Source organism: Mus pahari, chromosome 19 (assembly GCF_900095145.1).
Source record: "Mus pahari chromosome 19, PAHARI_EIJ_v1.1, whole genome shotgun sequence".
NCBI lineage: Eukaryota > Metazoa > Chordata > Mammalia > Rodentia > Muridae > Mus > Mus pahari.
The window spans coordinates 31,616,003-31,636,741 of NC_034608.1; the positions used below are offsets into that span (position 1 = coordinate 31,616,003).

The following is a 20,739-nucleotide window of genomic DNA, read 5'->3' on the forward strand; positions in this document are numbered from 1 at the left end:
CCGGAGAAGTGAGGAGTAAGCGGGCGGCCCCCGGGCTCTCGCGAGACCCTCGCCTCACGTGACCGGCGGGCGCGGCACTGCTCACGTGACAGGCGCTGCCGGCCGCAGGGTCCTCTCGGTGCCGGCGCCGCAGCTGCGGGGCCTCTCGAGTCCGTGGACGCGCCCTCCCGCCGGCCTCGCCGCCCGCGCAACCGCCGTCCTCCGGCCTCGGCTGCGTCGCGCCATGGCGGCCCCCGGCGCCCGGCGGCCGCTGCTGCTGTTGCTGCTGGGTGAGCCCGGGAGGGAGGGAGAGAGGGGAAGGAGGGCCGGGCGGGGTCGGCGTCTCGGGACGGACGGGAACGGAGCGGCAGGCCGGGCGGGGACGGGGCGCCCGGGGCCGCGGGCGTCGAGTGGACCTCGAGCCGGCCGGCCCGCTCCGCAGTGGCGCTCGCCGCCTCGCAGTCCGGGCGGGCCTAAGGACGCAGGTGCGGGTTGGGAGCCCAGGCTGAGCCGCTCTGGAAGGAGCTGGGCTGGAGTTCCTGCCAGGCAGTGCTGCCGGCTCGACTGGGTGCTGCCCCGGACCCTGCCTGGCGTGCGGGGTGCCCTTCCTCGCCGCTGTATCCCGGCAACGCGGAGGGTTTCGCTGCGGTGCCAGCATCTGCAGGACCGGGGAGAGGTGGCTCGCCAGATCCCCTGGGCGCACAGGCTCCCACCCCAAAGTTCTGTGACTGTGACTTTATGGGATTCGTTTTCCCTTTTTTTATTTTGCTACTTGTGTGAACTCTGGTCCGTGAGAGGTGCGCTTACTCGGAGGTCTTAAACCAGAAGCCTTGCTAAGGGGACCTGTGACACCCTTCATGGTTCGGTAGTTGTAGCTAATATACGAGTTGCCGAAACAAGTTCTGTCGTGTCAGAATGGCTTGGTAACTAGCTGGAGTTCAATCTCCAGCACAGCCCAAAACTACTTAAACCCTTAGAATGTTTTATACTTTTAAAAAAGGGGGGAGGGGTGTCTCACCAACACGCTGGCCTGAAACTCAGAGGTTCTGGTTCTCGCGGCCTCTGCTTCCTAAATGCTGATTGGGATAAAAGCCGAAGGACAGCCAGGTTAGGCCTCTTGATGTTTTTGAAACTACCCTGTGGCTTGCATAGTGGTTTATACCTTTAATCCGGCGCTAGTGTCAGGAGGAGCTCTTTAATAAGCCATTCTGGTCTACATAATGAGTTCTAAGACAGCCAGGACCGGAGACCCTGTTGCAAAAATGAAATAAATAAACAAATGAATGAATAAACAAAACTAATCAGTGGTGGCTCACACTTGTTAGACCGTGGAGGCTGAGGCAGGGGAATTTTAAGGTTGGGTCAGCCTGAGTTTGTAGTCTAAGCACTTAGCAGGCTTATGTGGGAGAATTTCTGTGAATTGGAGGCCAACCTGGGCTACAGAGTGAGACCCTATTTTAAAGCAAAATCAAGGTGAAGAGGGAAAGTCTGTGACCATGATTGAGTGCCCTGTGCCATAAATTGTCCCAGCTTTCACAAAGGGACTTTAACAACTTAGACTGAGATCTTAGTTGTGTGACTTCAAAAATAATTTTATCTTAAAAAAAAAAACTGTAACGATGGGATTGTTAATTGTTCCTATATTAATTGCTATTACCTTCAAGTTGCTTAAGTGCTTAATAGAAAGCGGACTAGTATGAACTGAAACTAGTGTGTATGATTCTTAGTGGGACTGTTCGGTTGTTAGGGCTAATCCTGTGACCTTCCCCTTTCTGGATGAGCCTTGTCAGTCTAGAAGTATGAGAAGTCTAAAGTTATCCTGGATTGTGGGACCTTGAATTCTTCACTAGATTGGTGGTCCAGCGGTTCAGTAGTCTTGTTATTTTGAGTTCACATTCTGTTAGACCCAACTTAGATATTGTTATCTTGACCTGCTCCCCCTTTAAGATTCTTTTGTTTTTTTAATGTATATGAGTACACTGTAGCTGTTTTCAGACAAACCTCTGGACATCGTATCCTATTACAGATGGTTGTGAGCTACCATATAGTTGCTGGTGATTGAATTCCAGATTGAATTCTGGAAGAGCAGTCAGTGCTCCTAACTCCTGAGCCATCTCTGCAGCCCAACCTGGCCTTTTAACTGTGGACACACAGACTGTGGCACCTGTCCTGTAGTGGCCTGTCTCCTTTGTTCTTTTATGAGCCCCAGTCCTGACATATGCGATTGCATGGTGCTTTCATGAAGTGCCAGGTCTACAGCAGTAGTCCTGAACTGGATCTTTCTAGAAGAAACACTCGTCACTTTTCTCCCACAACACTCTGCATAGCTTGCCCCAGCCTTATGGAAGCTAGCCAGCAGGGAGAGAGTCGTGCCTCAGTGTGTGCAGTAGAACTTTGGCCATTTGTTTAAATGTTCAAAGGTGTCCCTAGATAAGAAGAAACTGGATTTAAATCAAGCAAAAGAATTCAGGGTGTGGTTGGCTGGAGACAGGGTCTCACTATGTAAGTAACCCAGGCTGGCTTAACCATACTCCTTAACCGAGTGCCGGAGAAGCGGCCAGTAGTGGTCAGTAGGTTGCACACTGAAGCCACCAAACTAGGCCTCTCCACTTCATCAGGAGAGAAGAATGTGACCACCTTTCAGGTTGTCATAGTAATTTAGTTGAAAAGTGCTTTGAGCAGTACTTGTCACAAAGTAAAAGTGTCGAAAGTACTTGTTAAGCAGCACTTTCTGGGCAAAGAAGAAAGCCCCAAAACAAAAGTGGCAAGGCTGGTGGGATGGGGAACTTGTGGGGTGTTCTGACAGCCAGCCTCTCTGGCTCCGCACTATTGCCGTTGTCAGTTGTGTAATCTCAAAGTGCTTAGGTGGCCGCTGCTGGCTCCAAGGTCACGGAGCTTGGTCAACAGCTTTTGGCCTGAGCATGTATGTGGTCTTACTAGTTGCAGGGATGGGGATTTCCACAAGTGTAGTGTTTTGAAAGAATTAGACAGCATTGCCCTTTGACCCTGGAGAAATGAGAAATGAGCAGGTCATCATTAGCAGGCAGGTGGGGACTCCTGACAGCTGCTCTTTCTCTGTCCCACGTGTGATGTAGACACCTTAATTGATTGGGGGACAAAGAGCTTTTTGTGTTAAAATATTTAAGTATTGCGTGCCTTTTAAACAGTTTCTTTAATGTTTTTTGTGTGTGATACTTTGCCTGCATGTATGTGCCAGTGCTTATAGAGGTCAGAAGAGGGCGTTGTATCCCCTGGAACTGAAGGTACAAATGGTTTGGATGGTTGTGGGTCATCATATGGATGTTGAGAACTGAATCTAGTGCTTCCGCAACACGTGTTCTAAAGCACTAAGCCATCTCCTTATCCCCTTTTATTTTTTAAAACCTTAGTTTTGTCATTTTATGCATATGCACGTCTTGCCTGCATATGTGTCCATATACTGTGTGTATACAGTGCCCACTGAGGCCAGCAGAGAGCATCAAATCTTGTGGAACTGGATCCTTGTGAGCTGGAGTATAGATTCTGGATATGTAGATTTTTGTAAGCTGCCATGTTGTTGGTAGGTACAGAACCTGGGCCCTGGGAAAGAGCAGCCAGTGCTCTTCACGGCTGAGTTCTCCATCCCAGTCCTTCCTTCCATCTTACTTTGTTAAGGTAGTAGAACTAAAGACAGGTTATTAAGAAAGAGAAAGACACGCCAGAGAATGGGAGCAACTAGTGAGCTGAGAAAAAGGCATGTTCTTAAAAGCCATTAAGTTTATTTCAAAATTTAGTAGTACTTTGTTTTCCTTTGAATGTTCATGTTTACTAGGGGGAGAGTGTGTTTGACAAAAAAAAAAACTCATGAAAAGATGGTCTAGTCAGAGCTGGGCTGTGTGCTCCCAGGGGGCATCTGCAGTGGTGGCCAGTTAGACCTCAGGTCTTTCTGCTCGGGACGTCCCTGGACAAGGAAGCCTTAGGCCTGCAACAGGGACCTTTTCTTCTGCCTTTGGTCTTTTTTTTTTTTTTTTTTTTAGATGTTTTGAGTGTGTATAAGGGGTGTTTACAGGGACCAGAAGAGGGTGTTGGACCCTCTGGAGCTGGAGTTACAGGTGGGTGTGAGCTACCTAGTCTGGCTGCTGGAACTCAAACTTGGGTCTTGTGGAAGAATCGCAAATACTCTTGACCACAGAGCCATCTCTGACCCCTATTTTCAGTTGTTTTCTCTGAAACAGGGACTTAGTATGTAGCCGTGAGCTGGCCTAGAACTTGGTAAGTAAATCAGGTTGGCCAAATACTTATATAGTCTGTCTTGGTTTATCTAGTTTTGTGATTACATGTGTATGCCACCACACTTGACTGTTATGCTTGATAGTTTTATGCCAACTTGACACAGGCAAGAGTTAACTGAGATAAGGAAGCCTCAATTGAGAAACTACCTCCACAAGATGAAGCCTGTAGGGCAATTTTTAAATTAATGATTGATGGGCAAGGTGCTAGCCCATTGTGGGTGGTGCCATCCCTGGGCTAGTAGTCCTGGATTCTGTAAGAATGCAGGCGATTGAGCCAGTAAGCAGCACCCTTCCATGCCTCTGCCACAGTTCTTGCCACTAGGTTTCTGTCCTGGCTTCTTAAGTGACAAGCAGTGATGTGGAAGTGTAAGCTGAGTAAACCCCCAAGCTGCGTTTGGTCATGGCATTTCATCACAGCAATAGGAACTCACTAGAACAGCCATGCTCTGTTTGTAAAGCACATGTGTATGTACTTGGGAGAGTTTATGTGTATTAGTTGCCCTTGGAGGTTAGAAGAAAGCATTAGATCCTCTGGAAGTGGAGTTACAGAAGGTTGTGGGCTGCAGGGTCAGTGCTGGAACTAAACCTATGTACTCTACAAGAACTGACACATTGCCTCAGCCCCCACTCTATTTCTAGAAGTCTGCATCCACTGTTGAGGATAAACTATGGTGGACTCTTTTGGGAAACTTTATAGTTACATATTATTTTATTTGTGTTTGTATGTGTTGGGCACACTGGCCAGGGCTTATGTGAGAAGGCCAAAGCATCTCCATTCTCTCCTTCCAACATCTGAGTCCCAGGGGTAGAACTCAGTCATCAGGCCTAGTGGCGAGTGCTTTTGCTAAACCATCTCGCCAGCCCTTTTCTGTTTCCAGTGTATACTGGTCATCCACTGGGAATGCTTGTAATGGAATCTGCACAGCTATGAAGCACAGGACTCTCTGCAGTCTGCTTCCTTCTTCTGCGGCAGCTTTTGGAGCATGAGTTTCAATGTTGGCTTTGCTGGTAGCCCAAGAGAAAGGATATATGGTTTCTAGTTAGGCTCTTGGGTGTGAATAGTAGTTATTCTAAATTTTTTTTTCAAAGTTGTGAGAATGAAATAAATTGAGTTTGTTGAAGTCTGCTTGTTTTGGAAGTATTTTCTAAATTTTTTGTTTATTTTTAAAATAGAGTAGAACATCATAGCCTGGGATGTCTGGTGATCCTCCTGCCTCATCCCCTATGTAGACACCTCAGACTCGTGTCTCGATATCCTTGGAAGACTATGTACAAGCTTGTAGCAGCAGAGTGCACAGTGTGGTTATTGCTGTGTAGTTGTTGGCTTTGGAATGACTTGTTCTTCTGTAAACTGTAGGAACTTGATGGTTGTCAGAGAGCTGTGCCACCCCTGCTGCCTTTTTTCTGGAGACATGGTCTCACTGTGTGGTCGTAGCTAACCAAAAACTCACTATGTGTAAACAAGGCTGGCCTCAAATTCCCAGAGACCTGCCTTCCTCCTGAGTGCTGGGAATAAAGGTGTGTACTGCCATGCCCAGCTGTAAGTACTGTTGTTCTAATGACTAGGATAGTGGGGTTGTTTACTACTTTATAAGTCTTCTCTGTACTGTGGGTTGGTAGACTGCTGATCCTCTTGCCTCAGCCTCCCCAGTGTTAGGATGTTACAGGTGTGAACTTTATTAGATGTATTTAACAAGCCAGAAAAGAAATGTCCTGAAAAGATAATTCACTAGAAAATCTTTAGAGTTGAGAATGTGTCCAACATTGTTCAGCCATGTGCTGGTGGAATCTAAGCACTGTGTCTGAGCTCATGACTCTGTCACAGTCCTGGTCTGAGAAGTAAAAACAACCAGATTGTAACTTTGTTTAGGACCACAGTGAGAAAACTCACTGCAGACTGTCCTTGGGTTTCTGAGGAGGTTGATGCTTGCCTTGAGGGATATCCCTCAGGCCCCATCACATCTTACAGAGAATCTGTTTAAGGGACATGTGCTTGGGGTAAGTACTCTGGGGTGAGATTGCCAGGTTGATGGAACAGCTTTGAAGGTGGCAGACCTATGGAATTAAGAGTTAGAGCACCCTCAAGTTTGGGAGATCAGGAGTAGGACACAGCCTCTAATAGAAGATAGAGAAAACAAATAGCAGTTTTGTGATTGTCTCTTTCTCCTGGAAGCAGCAGGCCTTGCACATGGCGCCTCAGCACTCTTTGAGGTGAAAGACAACAATGGCACAGCATGTATAATGGCCAGCTTCTCTGCCTCCTTTCTGACCACCTACAAGACTGCCAGTGGTTTTAAGGTAGGCGACACCAGCATTGTGGGATTCTGAAAAATTACCCTGCCTTAGTCTGTGCAGATAGCTTGTAGCTCATCAGTAATCTCTGCTGGTAGCCTCAGTGTAACATGTGGTTTGTAGCCACCTTGTGGACCCTCACAGAAGTCGCGCGTTTGCTGCATGCGCCTGGTGCTGCTTAGTTGGCGTTGTTCCATAAACGGCTCCAGGTTTTTATGATCTTCAGGGTGTTGCTTATTCTAAGGGATGGCTTGATGAGCAGTGCTGTGACCTGGGCCCTTTAAGAAAGATGTTCTTAGTGGGCTGGACCTAATGGCACACACCTTTAATCCCAGCACTCAGAAGAGGCAGGGGCAGGCAAATTTTGAATTCAAGGCCAGCTTGGTCTACAAGCTTTAGAACCACAAAATGAGACCCTGTCTCAACAAACAAGCAAACAAACAAAAATATGTTCTTAGTGGTTACATTAAAGCAAGTTTGTGTTTCTGTAGTTCTTAGATTACTAGTAGATGAGTATCATGCATTTTAAATTTTTTTAATTACCTCTTAGTAGACATTTCACTCACTCATTATATGTAATTACCCTTTAAAATTCATCCCTGGATCATGAGATATACCATACCCAAAATCCTACTACTTAAAAAGCCAAGGGTTCAAGCCTGGCCTGGGCTATATGGAACCTGTATCAATAATTTAATCCTGAGTTACATTTTGTTTTCATTTCTTGATTGGAATTGTCCTGTCTCTCCCACAGCTCCATACAGCAACACTCAGTTCTGCACTGGAGGGCAATAGGGACTGGTCTTGCATGCAGAGTAACTCTTCCTTAGAGCTGTTTCAGGTCCCTAACCCATTTGTACTAGTTTCCGTGTAATGTAGGAAGGCTTGCCATCAGATGCCTTATAATAATAAATACTTGTCCAAGCCTTTGAAGCTTCTAAAGATTTATTTTATGTATGTGAGTACACTGTCACTGTCTTCAGACATACCACAAGAGGGCATCGGATCCCATTACAGATGGTTGTGAGCCACCATGTGGTTGCTGGGAATTGAACTCAGGACCTCTGGAACAGCAGGCAGTGCTCAGCTCTTAAATGCTGAGCCATCTCTCCAGCCCTTCTAGAAGCTTCTAATTTACTTTTTATTAATTTTAATTATTTATTTTTGTAAATGAGTGTTTGCATATCTGTGAAGTGCACATGTGCAGTGCCCATGAGGGCCAGAAGAGGGCGTCAGATCCCCTCAAACTGGAGTTTAAGATAGTTGTGAGTCATCATGTAAGTGCTGGGAATTTAATCCAGGTCCTCTGGAAGAGATCTTAATCCCTGAACAATCACTCCAGCACCGCTATTTTACTTTGACTGGGGAGAGGGGAGCGCAGTGTCTCACAGTAGTACATGGATAAAAGCCAGAGGACAACTTGGGAACTGAATTGACCTTTCTGCCATATGGGTCCTAGGATTGAGCTCAGGTTGTTGGGCCTGATGGCAGGTGTATTTACCCACTGAGCCATTCTGTCCACCTCTGCTTTCTACATCTCTTATGTAATTTGGGGGCCTGGGATTGGTGAGGGTTGGTTTGTTTGTGTTTGTGAGTAACAGGGTCTCCCATATCCCAATGTGACCTGAACTCTGATCCTCCAGCTTCTAGCTCCCAGGTGCTGGGATTACAGGCTTGCCCCATCACACTCCAGTTAGCAGTGCTGAAGGAAGAGGCTAGGGCTTCATGTGTGCGTGACAGGGCTCTACCAGCTGAGCTCAATCTCTCACTCTTATAAATTGCTCTTCAAAGAGATATTTTTATTCCAAAGAAGTATCATCAAGTTAGACCCTTTGCTTTCAGGGTAACCTTGACTTTGATTCTTTTATAAAATGAAATGAATAGTAGGTTTTTCTAAATTTTATATTTACACTATGCTTTTTTATTACACAGCAGTAGTGGGTCTCAAGCTTATGTTTTTCTGCCTCTGCCTCCTGCATATTGGAATTAAGGTGTGCACACAATGAGTGGGAAGCAGGTTTATCCCTGACTTTGCCAAGTCTCTCACACTGGATTCCACTTGTCGGCCTGTTTCTGTTAGTAGTGAGAATGCAGTGAACTTTCTACTGGTTTGTCAAACTGAATACTTTATAGAACACTGTACCCATATCTACCACAGCCTGTTAGTATTTCAGAAGAGTCAGAAAGTCTGAGAAGATGGGACTTCTGACTACCCCGTTTGAAGTCATGCACATTGTTTGCATGTATTGAGTTATAGTCCAGTAGCTTTGTACAGATGGTGCACCAAGTAAGAGTCTCTGCGAATGGCTACTTTAAGATTGACTGGAAGCTCAGTTCCTGTCAGTGTGCATGCAGGTAACTCTTTGGTAGTGTCTCCTTAGCACACCTTCTCATGGTGAAGCTCAGTTCCTGTCAGTGTGCATGCAAGTAACTCTTTGGTAGTGTCTCCTTAGATACCTTCTCATGGCGTTGCGTTGGAATTGTATTTGTTCTAGATCTCAAACATTTCCCTGCCGGCCTCTGCAGAAGTCCTGAAAAATGGCAGTTCTTGTGGTAACGAAAATGCTTCTGAACCCAGCCTCACAATTACTTTTGGGAAAGGATATTTACTGACACTCAACTTCACAAAAAATACAACACTTTACAGTGTCCAGCATATGTATTTTACGTATAACTTGTCAGATACAACATATTTTCCCGATGCCAGCAGCAAAGGTAAGACTTCTGTAAAAAATACAAATTTGAAGGGGAGAGTAGAGAACTTGCCTTTCCAAGAGCCACATGAGTGTCCACTATGTCCCCTGCCTTTCCGAGTCATTGCTTTCTTTTGTCTTTTCTGTCCCTTTCTCCTAGATGCTTGCCAGAGCCTGAGTATGCTTTCTCTGGCACTTAGGTTTCTCCACTGGCCACTGTGTGGCTGACTGCATGCTAGCATGTGCACATGGCATGGAATTCCCTCTTCCTCTCTCAGTCCTGAGATTTACAGCTCGCCTGTTATGACATTTTTCTTTTTAATCTCCAATAAAACTGTCCTTAAGCTTCACAACAAACAAAAGAATACAAGATGGTGGTATTAAGTCACTTTTAATTTAGGTACTGTGAACACATTGTGTTCTGTTTTCTTTTGTTTGTTGATTGATTGATTGATTGATTGATTGGGATACAGAGATCTACACTGTGGAGTCCGCAACTGACATCAAGGCAGACATCAACAAAACATACCGGTGTGACAGTGAAATCCAGGTCTACATGAAGAATGTGACCGTTGTGCTCCGGGATGCCACTATCCAGGCCTACCTGTCGAGTGGCAACTTCAGCAAAGAAGGTAAGGTGCTGGAGTGACATGGCTTCAGGTGACACTCTACAGTGGGTGGAGTCTGTTCCTCCATCTGGCAGCCCAGATGTCTCACTCTAGACAGTGAGAGTGGGCACATCCCAACTAGGAGGATTAGGACTTGGTTCATACCAGCTGCTCTCCCTCCATCAGGCATGGGATACACAAGAGCGATCCTGTGGGTGGTAAACCAAACACTCTGCCTGTAAGCCAATCCTCAGACCAGCTCAGGCAGCTCTAGAGGAAGTGTGACCCCTAGCCTGCACAAGTTTGTCAAGCTAGTGGGCCCAATTGCCACTTGGTCCCAAATCCTGTCAGCACTGAAATCGTCCATTGGAAAGGTGAGGGCATGTGGTTTGTCCAAGGGTTACCTGGGCTACCTGTCCTCATTAGCTTTCCTCTTGGGCTTCTTGGTAATCTTAATGAAGACTGTGGTGTGACTGTGGAGAGAGCTACCTCAGGTGCTGGCTCTCAGTGCTAAATCAGTTGCAGGCTAGGGGGTGTAGTGTGTAATTTCTCAGCAGATGACCCTAGTCTGCACCTAAAGTTTTAAAAGAAAGCATTTTATCACATATAAAGCTAATTGGAAGGGTCAGGGCCTAGAGGCATAGATTTGCTGCCACATAAGTTATCCCCTTTTGTTGAGACAGGGTTTCTCTATTATATAACTATTATTGTCTGGAATTCACTCTGTAACCAGGCTGGCTTTGAACTTAGAGATTCACCTGCCTCTGGCTCCCAGGTACTGGGATTAAAGGCTTGTGCCACCATGTCTAGCAACGTAGCCATTTACATTAGTTACAGATGCTCTTGCACTGACCTAATCCAAGCCCAGTTGTTGCCATAGTCGTAGTCTGAAATATGTACTGTCATGATACAGATAGCACTGGGTTGGAGGGGGGGTCCTTATTTTAAACATGAGGGTTTTGTTTTGTGTAATGTGTGTGTGTGTGTTGCCTATATGTGCACTGTGTACTTGGTTGGTGTCTATGATGGCCAAAAAGGATGTTAGATCATCTGGAGCTGGAGTTAAAGACACTTGTGAGCCCCCTGCCAGTGAGTACTGGAGTTAAACCTTCGCCTTCTGGGAAAGCAGCGCTGCTCTTAACCCCCCTTCCCCCCAGCCATCTCTTTGCTTCATAAATAAGCTTTTCTGTCCCTAATCCAGTGACAAAGGTGTTATTGACAGAGCAAAGGGTAAAAGATAACCCCCACACATGAGCCAGACAGAATTAGAAGAAATGGGTGCTTCTGAAAGATGCTGACTTTGGTTGGTTGAGTCTTTGTACCAACCTCCCTGCATCTGATCTTTGGGTATTATAGCAGTGTCCCCTTTTCTGTTGACTACCAGAGTTAAAAATTGGGAGCAGTGGGCTGGAGAGATGGCTCAACAGTTAAGAACATTGTCTCTTCTTCCAGAGGTCCTGAGTTCAATTCCCAGCAACCACGTGGCTACTCATAACCATCTGTAATGGGATCTGATGCCCTCTTCTGGTGTGTCTGATGACAGCTACAGTGTGCTCACATACATAAATTAAAAAAAAAAAAAAATTGGCAGCAGCAAGTATTTGCAGAGCCAAACCTTCAGGTCATCCAGGCACTGGCCAGCATCCTGTCATCTTGCTCAGCCATATGCAGTACAAATGTGGGGTTAGTTTTCTTGTTAAAAATAACTTTGGCCGAGCAGTGGTGGCACACGCCTTTAATCCCAGCACTTGGGAGGCAGAGGCGGGCGGATTTCTGAGTTCGAGGCTAGCCATGGCTATACAGAGAAACTCTGTCTCAAAAAGACAAAATAAAATAAATAGAATAGCTTGCGTGTGTGTGTGTGTGTGTGTGTGTGTGTGTGTAGTTACACACAAGCATACAGTGCAGTGCATATATGGAGTGGGAACTCACCCCTTGGGAGTCAGTCGTCAGTTCTGTCCTGTGGGAGCAATTACTCAAGGCTCTAAGCCTGCAGCACCTCCTACCTGCTACACCTGAGAGTAATGCTTCCAGTCTGATCTCCTAGTTTCCTAATAATTGTTACTTATTAAGTCCAAGAGTGTGTACGCATGTGTTTGTAGGTCACACAGGGGTGGCCGTGACCAGGAAGGAAGCCTCACATATCTTCCTCCTCTTAATTGTAAATGGTCAGACCAAAGAAAACTTGGGCACTTGACAAATCTTATTTAAAAGGAAATGAAATGGAACTGGAGAGATGGCTCAGCAGTTAGCACTGGCTGCGCATCTGAGGATTTGGGTTTGCACCACCACCACCCAGGCTGTGATGAACTCTGGTTCTTGGGTGACCACTTCTGGCCTCCCTGAGCACTGGACACACATTACACCCATAAATGAGGCACAGAAATATATGTGCAGGCAAAACTTTTAGGGGTTTTCAAGTCAGGTTTCTTCTGTGTAGCCCTGGCTGTCCTAGAACTCAGTGGTCCACCTGCCTCTGCCTCCGCCTCCCAAGTGCTTTGAATAAAGATGTATGCCACCATGCCCAGCTTCAGGCAAAACACTTAAACATATACAGTGGAATTTTTTAAAAGAGGAAGTAAAGCACTGGCTGGACCTGGCTTTTTTTTTTTTTTTTTTTTTGTGAGGAACAGGTACTTTGCTAAAGATAGTCAGGCAGGGGGTTCTCAGCCTGGAGAAGGCTGTGGGGAATGCTGCTGCAGGCCGAGAATAGCCACACCAAGGTTCAACCAGGGTTCTGGGGCAGGGTGTGTGTCAGGCACTGGGCTTCCCAGGTCACCAGCAGACTTAGGTTTATTTTCCTTTGGGGGGGGGGGGGCTGACAGAATAAGTGTGTGTGAGTGTATGCATGGGGACAGGTGCCATAGAGGACAGAGGTCAACGTTGGGTCTGCTCCAGGTGTAGTTTCGGAATTGCCTGCCACAGGTACCGAAAAGACAGTGTGTTCATTACTGAACTCACACTGTTTATCCATTCCATGTTGGTAGTCACAGGGCATCTTGCTTGCCCTGTTTAACCATGCCTCTTTTGCTGTGGTCACTGTTCCTGTTGGGGGTCTCATTGTGTGTGTGCCTGTGTGGGGATGTACACACACCTGAGACCAGAGTGTTGGCTCTCCCTTGGGTCTGTCACAGGGAGATGGTAAGCGGCCCACCATGGGGCTGGGAATTTAACTCGGGTTCACAGTATACTCTCTTTGCCATCAAGCCCATCTCTCCAGCCCAGGTATCCAAGTTTTTTTTTTGTTTGTTTGTTTGTTTTTTTTTTTTTTTTTGGTTTTTCGAGACAGGGTTTCTCTGTATCGCCCTGGCTGTCCTGGAACTCACTTTGTAGACCAGGCTGGCCTCGAACTCAGAAATCCACCTGCCTCTGCCTCCCGAGTGCTGGGACTAAAGGTGTGCGCCACCACACCCGGCTCCAAGTTTTAATCTTGAGGGTTTGTTATGTGAAACTTAAGCATATGAGAGATTCTACCATGACTGAAAAGTTATTACTAACAGGCTATTAAAACAGACTCCTTCCATTCCCCTCCTCTCCACTCCGTTCCTCTCCCCTGCCCTCCCAGCAGGCTCCTGCACATTTGTGCTGATAGTATGCAGCTGTAGTTAATTCATGTGTTTTTATAAATGGCAGGCCTGGCCAGGGCCAGACTGTCAAGAGTCCCTGTCTGTTTCTAACAGTGTCTCCCATGTGACAGCTCAGTGTAAACACTTGAATTCATGCTACATTCATGTATATATGACTTAGACATCACTCCCTTGTGGCAGGGTGGAACTTTCTCTTGGTCTCAGTATATTTGCTTGCTCACTGAGAAGGAAGGCTAAGATGGGAAAAATATTGGGGGGAGGGAGAGGTGCAACAAGTGGGCTAGAGTGCTCTGGGTCCTCTCTCTCTGCTTCCTGAACCTGCTGTCCATGTGCCTGTCAGATACAGGGTGAAAAAGTGCCCTGCAGAGTTCAGAAGTTGGTGTCTCCAGTTCTAACATGCACTCCAGTATCTGAGGTAGTTACAAGCAAGCTGGATTTTGAACTGCCCTTCCAACTGTCTTTACTGTCCCTGCAGAGACACACTGCACACAGGATGGACCTTCCCCAACCACTGGGCCACCCAGCCCCTCACCACCACTTGTGCCCACAAACCCCACTGTGTCCAAGTACAATGTGACTGGTAACAACGGAACCTGCCTGCTGGCCTCTATGGCACTGCAACTGAACATCACCTACCTGAAAAAGGACAACAAGGTAGGGAGGGAGGATGGCTGCTTTTACTCATCAAAGAAATGTGGTGCTACAGTCTGTTGCTGACTATATACTGCATCCGTTGTGCAGATCGAGTCAGGCAGTGCAGGGCTGTGCCCCACCTGTACTTATGTCCACTCTGAGTCCTGGGCTGCATTTGTGTGAGTGGGCTGTGGCATACCTTCTGCCCATGAAAGCCTAAGATGCTTGGCACCTCACAGGAGTGCCTTGATCCTAGGCGAAGCATTGCATTTTCCTTCAGCTTTTATTACTCAAACTTTGTATTATTGTTCTTTCATCCTCTGACAGGAACAGTGTCTGTGTCTGTGGGGATAGGAGACACTAGTGTGTAGTTGAGCCAGGCCAAGGTTGTAGGCACCTGTAGTCTTAGCCACTCAGAAAGGATGGATGCCTGAGGCAGAAGGACCAGGTGAGGCATCGAGGCTGGAAGAGCATCAGGGGCTGTGTTAGTCAGGGTTCTCTGAGGAGCAGAACTTGAGGGTGAGGGAGAGGGATCCATCCATCCCCATGTAAGCTATCCTAGTAAATCATTCTATATGTGTGCGTGCGGGCGTGCGTGTATCTGAGTTTGTTTTGCTGTGAATAGATACCATGACCACAGAAGCTCTTATAAGGGAAAACATTTAATTGGGATTCACTTACAGTTCCAAGATTTAGTCCATAAATATGGTGGGAAGCCTGGCAGCATGTGGGCAGACAAGGTGCTGGAGAGGTAGCTGAAAGTTCTATCTGGATCACCAGGTAGCAGAAAAATACAGTGAGCCACTAGGCTTGCGCTTCTGAAATCTTAAAAGCCTGCCTGCCTCTTACCTCAGTGACACACTTCTTCCAATAAGGCCACACCTCCTAACAGTGCCTACCCCTGTGGGCTTGTGGGAGCCATTTTCATTCAGATCACCACACTGTATGTGTGCACGCCAGTGTGTAATTTATTAGAATGGCTTCTAGGCTGTATTTCAGCTTTTCCAGAAATACAGTCGTTGTTCAGTTCACAAGGCTGATGATACCTGGTCTTCTGATACACCAGAGTCCCAAAGAAGTAGGCTCTAATGCTAGTGAAGAAAATGGACTTGATAGCAAGAGCAAGCAGGCAAAGCACAGGCTGCCACAAGGGTGTGGCCCAGATTAAAGGTGGATCTTTCCACCTCGAAAAACAAACAAAACAGCTTGAAAAAGGACTTCCCATCTCAAATTATTTAAGAAAAAAAATCCCTCATGAATATACCCAGCCACTTAGGTTTTAGTTAATTCCAGATGTAGTCAAGTTGACACCAAGAAAAGCCATCCAGGGACCAATTCAAGCCATCTTGGCAAGGCATAGCATTCTGAATAGAAGGCACTACTTGGGAACTCAGAAACCTGCCAGGTGTGGGTAAGGACTCCTCCTGTCTTGTTATGGGTGGGTGTGTCTGCTCCATTAGACATTAGTGCTGTTGGCTGTGATGTGAGGGGGTGATGAGAGACTCAGCAATAACTCGTTTGCTTTTCTTGTCAGACCGTGACCAGAGCATTCAACATCAGCCCAAATGACACATCTAGTGGGAGTTGCGGTGCCCACTTGGTGACCCTGAAAGTGGAGAACAAGAACAGGGTCCTGGAATTGCAGTTTGGGATGGTGAGGCTGAGTTGTCTGTTGTCACTTGGGGCATAGTCACTAGATCCTCTTGTGCCACCAGTTTCACATCCTTGGTATGGTGGCAGTCAGGATTCTCCTCACTTCTCACCAACAAATACACGCTGGCACACATTTATTCTGCTCATATTTGGAGACCTTCCAAGGGCTAGGTGATTGGGATAGCTGCAAAGAGCAGAGCATGAAGCCAGGTTGTACCGCCTGTCTTCTCCTGTTTGTACTGTTTCCTGGGAAAAGCCACATAGCATACTTAGCAGCAGAGAATATGTAAATGACACTGGGAAGGATCTTTGTTTATAGTGCTGGCTGATGTCTGTACCCAGGGCTTCTACATGTCTCTCAACCATACCTTAGTCATTGTAATTTTTTGGTGTTTTGTTTTGTCAAGACAGGGTTTCTCTGCGTAGCCCTGGCTGTCCCGGAACTCAGAGATTTCCCCCTGCCTTTGCCTCCAGAACGCTGGGATTAAAGGTCTGTACCACCACACCCAGCTCAGCACAAATATGAGCTTACTAAAAATTTCTTATAATGGATTTTAAACTTTTCTGTACCATTCTAAAGGTATTTTTAAATAGAATGGTTCCTGTTTTCTCTGTTTTGATGGGTAACCCGGTGCTAACAGAGGTCTCAGGTGTTGGGCATGTTGGGGCATGTTTTAATCCACGTACTGAGAGGTGCAAACAGGAGCATGAGTTTTAAGTCCTCACTGGACTACATGGTGACAACCTGTATCCAACAAAAAGTCTGGGTGGGGGCTGGAGTGGTGGCTCAGTGACTGGGAGCACTTTCCAGAGAACCTAAAAACAAGACTGAAGAGCCACCAAAGTGTTTGCTTTGTTTCTGTGCTGCAGATGTAGAGGTCCTGTTGACCCGATGATGCCCCCTGTGCTGGCTGACGATTGTCTTTCCTTTCAGAATGCTACTTCTAGCCTGTTTTTCCTGCAAGGAGTCCAGTTGAATATGACTCTTCCTGATGCCCTAGGTGAGACTGGCTTTCTCCTTCCAACAGTTCCCGTGCTCCTCACCCACTGTGGCCTGTGCTTGAGCAGACTCTATCTCCCACTGCAGCACCCACAATCAGCACCTCCAACTCTTCACTGAGAGCTCTTCAGGCCACTGTGGGGAACTCATACAAGTGCACCACTGAGGAGCACATCCTCGTCAGCGAGATGCTCTCCCTCAATGTCTTCAGTGTGCAGGTCCAGGCTTTCAAGGTGGACAGTGACAGGTTTGGGTCTGGTAAGTAGCAGAGGCAGCATCCAGAGTAACGGCGGGCGGGCGGCAGCAGAAGCATCGTGGAACTTCCTGTGGGACCGGGATACATGGGCAGGGAGCAAGCACCCTTTTCCTCTGCAAAGACCTTGCCTTCTTCCCAGCTTGAGACTTCCCTTTGTAAGGAAGGAACTGCAGGAATGGGCATGTGAGGTAAGGGTGTCCAGTGGTCTGCGCCATTCATTCTAACCTGGGCGGAGCGTGCCTGGGATTCCCCAGCTGCATAGAAAACACTCATGTCTATAGTCTATAGACGTCCCAAAGGTGTCTCTAGCCTGGCCTCATCCTTTCCCCTCCGGCTGGGGAGGAAAAAGTGGGCCCTGAGGGGGTGCCCTGGAGTAACTCCCCTGGCGTGTCTTTCTTGCAGTGGAAGAGTGTGTTCAGGATGGTAACAACATGCTGATCCCCATTGCTGTGGGCGGTGCCCTGGCAGGGCTGGTCCTCATCGTCTTCATTGCCTACCTCATCGGCAGGAAGAGGAGTCACGCCGGCTACCAGACCATCTAGCCTGGTGGGCAGGTGCGCCACAGACGCGCAGGGGCCTGTTCTCACATCCCCAAGCTTAGATACGTGTGGAAGGGAGGCACACTTTCTGGCAAACTGTTTTAAAATCTGCTTTATCAAATGTGAAGTTCATCTTGCAACATTTACTATGCACAAAGGAATAACTATTGAAATGATGGTGTTAATTTTGCTAACTGGGTTAAATATTTTGCTAACTGGTTAAATGTTAATATGTTACCAAAGTAGAGCTCTAAAGAGGATGAGAAGGCTCCGCTCATTTGACTTTTAAGACTTGGTGTTTGGTTCTTCATTCTTTTACTCAGATTTAAGCCTTACAAAGGGAATCTCTGGTCCAGACCCTTGGGCCTGGCAAGGGTGGCTGATGGTTAGGCTGCACACTTGAGAAGCAAACGGGAGCAGGGAAGTCCTGCCACACAGGCACACACAGGGTCAACCTCTGGACACTTGGCTTGGGCTGCCTGGCCTGGGGGGCTGGACTCTGGCATCTGGCTGGGCAAGCCCCCCCGTGTTTCTGTGCTCTGCCACCCGTGAGCTGCCACTTTCCTAAATAGAAAATGGCATTATTTTTATTTACTTTTTTGTAAAGTGATTTCCAGTCTTGTGTTGGCGTTCAGGGTGGCCCTGTCTCTGCACTGTGTACAATAGTAGATTCACACTGCTGACGTGTCCTGCAGCGTAGGTGGGTTGTACACTGGGCATCAGCTCACGTAATGCATTGCCTGTAACGATGCTAATAAAAAGTCTCCTTCTTTGTCTGTCTGGACGTGTGCCTCTGTGACCCATCAAGAGAGCCCTCATGTGCTCAGAGTATGGGACAGTGTCGGGATAACCCGGCTTCTAGTCAACCTATGTTACAGAAATGTTACTTGTCATGGCTCTAGATGTTAGGAGACTCTTCCATAGTTCTTGTTTTGATGAGTCTTAGGTGATGAAAGTATGGCCATGTGATTATAGTGTCCAGAAGCACCACACCTATGTCACAAGAACCTCATACTCATTAAACATGAGGTGACCTGCAGAGGTCAGTGCTCACCTTTTCCTTGAAGCTCTGATCTGTCCACCCCCTTCTGTCTATAGCAGACTGGGACAAGCCAGGCTTCTCTGCAGTGTCTCCTCTGCTTGCTGGTGGGATTTGTAAAGACTTGGGAGCCTCCACCATCTTCAAGTGCTCCATTCCCATCCTGTAGGCCAGCTCCCTCCTCTGGGGGCAGGAGACAACAGGAGCCCTGCCTTAGAGGCATCATGTGCCTCTGATCAGCTTCAGAAACCAAAAGCAGTACAGAGAATCCAGACTGGCAGGCAAGGGCAAGGTCTGCCTGTGGGCCTTGTAACTTAGCTTCCTGGTCCTGCCTTTGGGGAGAGGAAAGTCTTGTCTCCGGGCATGTTTATTGGGGTCACTGGCAGGGTTGCAGGCTCTACCTTTCTGGTCTGACTGGAAGCAGGAGCAGCTCACATCAGCCCTCTGAAAGGGAGGACTGAGCTGAAGGGAGCTTTGTTCCTTAGGTAAAGGATCTTTGCACTCAAGACTGACCATGAGATCTCACAGTATGACTGAGTTCCATCTCCCTGGGGCCCCAGCATTCTCCTTGGCAGGTGACACCAGGTAGTCCTGTGGAAAGCCATCTCCGGTATACCTTTAAGATACAAACGACCTTGGGGAACATCTGGACAGTAGTGTGGGTGCAGCTCTGAGCCCACCCACTCCTGGGTAGGGCTAGTACATCATTCCTCTCAGCTAAGGCTACAGCTTTGAAAACCATAAAGGAAGCTGCAAGGTAAGGGGCTCAGGGCATACTGCCAGTGAACAAGGCCTGCTCTCCAGCTTCATGAACAGGGGATATCAGTGCTGGCCTGCTAGACTGTGCTGGGTGTGTAAGGACATTAGGGATGACCAGCCAGAGGACAGGGGCCTATTTGTAAGGGCCATTCTGAGAAAGCCAGAAATCATCACAAGTGACCATGCTCATAAGTAGGCTACGGTGTCCCACTTATCCCCCACAGGGCACAGGTCAGCATAGGCACAGGCTAGGAAAATGTCCTGGGAGGGCACCGGAGTCTTACTCCCCTGAGAGGTCAAGGTCACACATGGCAGTCACTTAACTTCTAACACTGGGAAACTTGTTGCTCTCCTCAACAAAGTGCACCTCATATTCCTAATGTCAAGATTTTTTGAATGCCAGAGTGTGTGTCTAAAAATGACCATTTGAAAGAGTGCTCTCTGCTTCCACTTTCGGGTCCTGGGTCCCAACTAAGATAATCAAGCTGGGCCAGGGAATTCAGTTTATGACTCCAAAGGTAGGAAAAAAATGGAGAACACTAATTTTAAATCATTTTTTTAAAAGTTCACATTGAGTGTCGTGATTTCAAGTATTTACAGCAGGATCGGTGTGGAATTGGTGAAGTGTATTCTCTGAAGAGAACTGTGGCAGTGGGCGCCTGCGCACTCAGCTCTGTGCCTGCAGGGTGGCTCGGCAGCTCTCCCGGAGCCTGGTGATGGTCGTCATGGACAGGCTTCCTGGTTCTGAAAAGATTTTCTGGAAGAAAAACAAGTAATTTTTCCCAAACAATCGCTCGTAACACACTCACTTTAGCTGTCCCTTAAAAGGCTCCTATTGCTGGACGTGGTGTTACCAGCCTCTCATCCCAACACTCAGGCAGATCTCTGAATTTGAGGCCAGTGTGGTCCACAGAATTGAGTTCTAGGACAGCAAGGGCTACACAGAACTCCTGTCTCAAAAAGCAGGGGGGGAGGAGGTAGAAAGGTTGGCGCCTGGCAGGCAAATTAACCTGAGGCTTGGTACAAAGGTTTTGACAAGAGATGGGAGCTTAGTGAGGATTCAGTCTTCCAGATACATGGCAGTGGTGTCTCACACTAGAGGTGCTGTGTGCTGAATACACTTAGGTTTTGGTTTCTACAAATTCCAAGCAAGAACACTTGACTATCACAATCTTGGGGTACAAAGATCTACACCAACTAAGATGGGCGTGTCACGCTGGACTCTCAGCTGATGAAGCAGAAGGATGGAGACCAGACAGTTATCTGCTTAAGTGGGTCTGGGCATTCCTGATAGCCTGAGTTTTTCTGACTTGGCATCTGACTGTGGGTGCACACCACAGATGACTCTAAGCTCATTTATGGCAGGCCTGTGAGAGCAGAACATGGGCTCTTCCAACTCCTGAGAAGGCAGTCTGACCACATTCTCCAAG

At 47.4% G+C, this 20,739-nt stretch overlaps 2 protein-coding genes across 2 annotated transcripts in view; one reads left to right on the forward strand and one right to left on the reverse strand.

Moving 5' to 3' along the window:
* Lamp1 (lysosomal associated membrane protein 1) lies at positions 1-18,291 on the forward strand. The gene is made up of 9 exons (XM_021218636.2): positions 1-269; positions 6,427-6,548; positions 9,038-9,257; positions 9,709-9,867; positions 13,906-14,084; positions 15,598-15,717; positions 16,651-16,717; positions 16,804-16,974; positions 17,375-18,291. The coding sequence occupies exons 1-9, from the start codon at positions 224-226 to the stop codon at positions 17,512-17,514; spliced, it is 1,224 nt and encodes a 407-aa protein (XP_021074295.1). The 5' UTR covers positions 1-223; the 3' UTR covers positions 17,515-18,291.
* Positions 18,115-20,739, reverse strand: part of Grtp1 (growth hormone regulated TBC protein 1) — a 26,743-nt gene continuing 24,118 nt past the window's right edge. The window contains exon 8 of the mRNA XM_021218639.1: positions 18,115-20,066. Within this exon, the coding sequence (XP_021074298.1) occupies positions 19,977-20,066 (90 nt within the window). The 3' untranslated portion in view covers positions 18,115-19,976. The remainder of the gene's footprint in view (positions 20,067-20,739) is intronic.

Excerpts from the sequence above, each read along its gene's own strand:
- Lamp1 (XM_021218636.2), top strand. The coding sequence starts at position 224 with ATGGCGGCCCCCGGCGCCCGGCGGCCGCTGCTGCTGTTGCTGCTGG. Across the intron at positions 9,258-9,708 it reads TCCCGATGCCAGCAGCAAAG|AGATCTACACTGTGGAGTCC; the intron begins GTAAGACTTCTG and ends ATTGGGATACAG. Across the intron at positions 16,975-17,374 it reads CAGTGACAGGTTTGGGTCTG|TGGAAGAGTGTGTTCAGGAT; the intron begins GTAAGTAGCAGA and ends TCTTTCTTGCAG.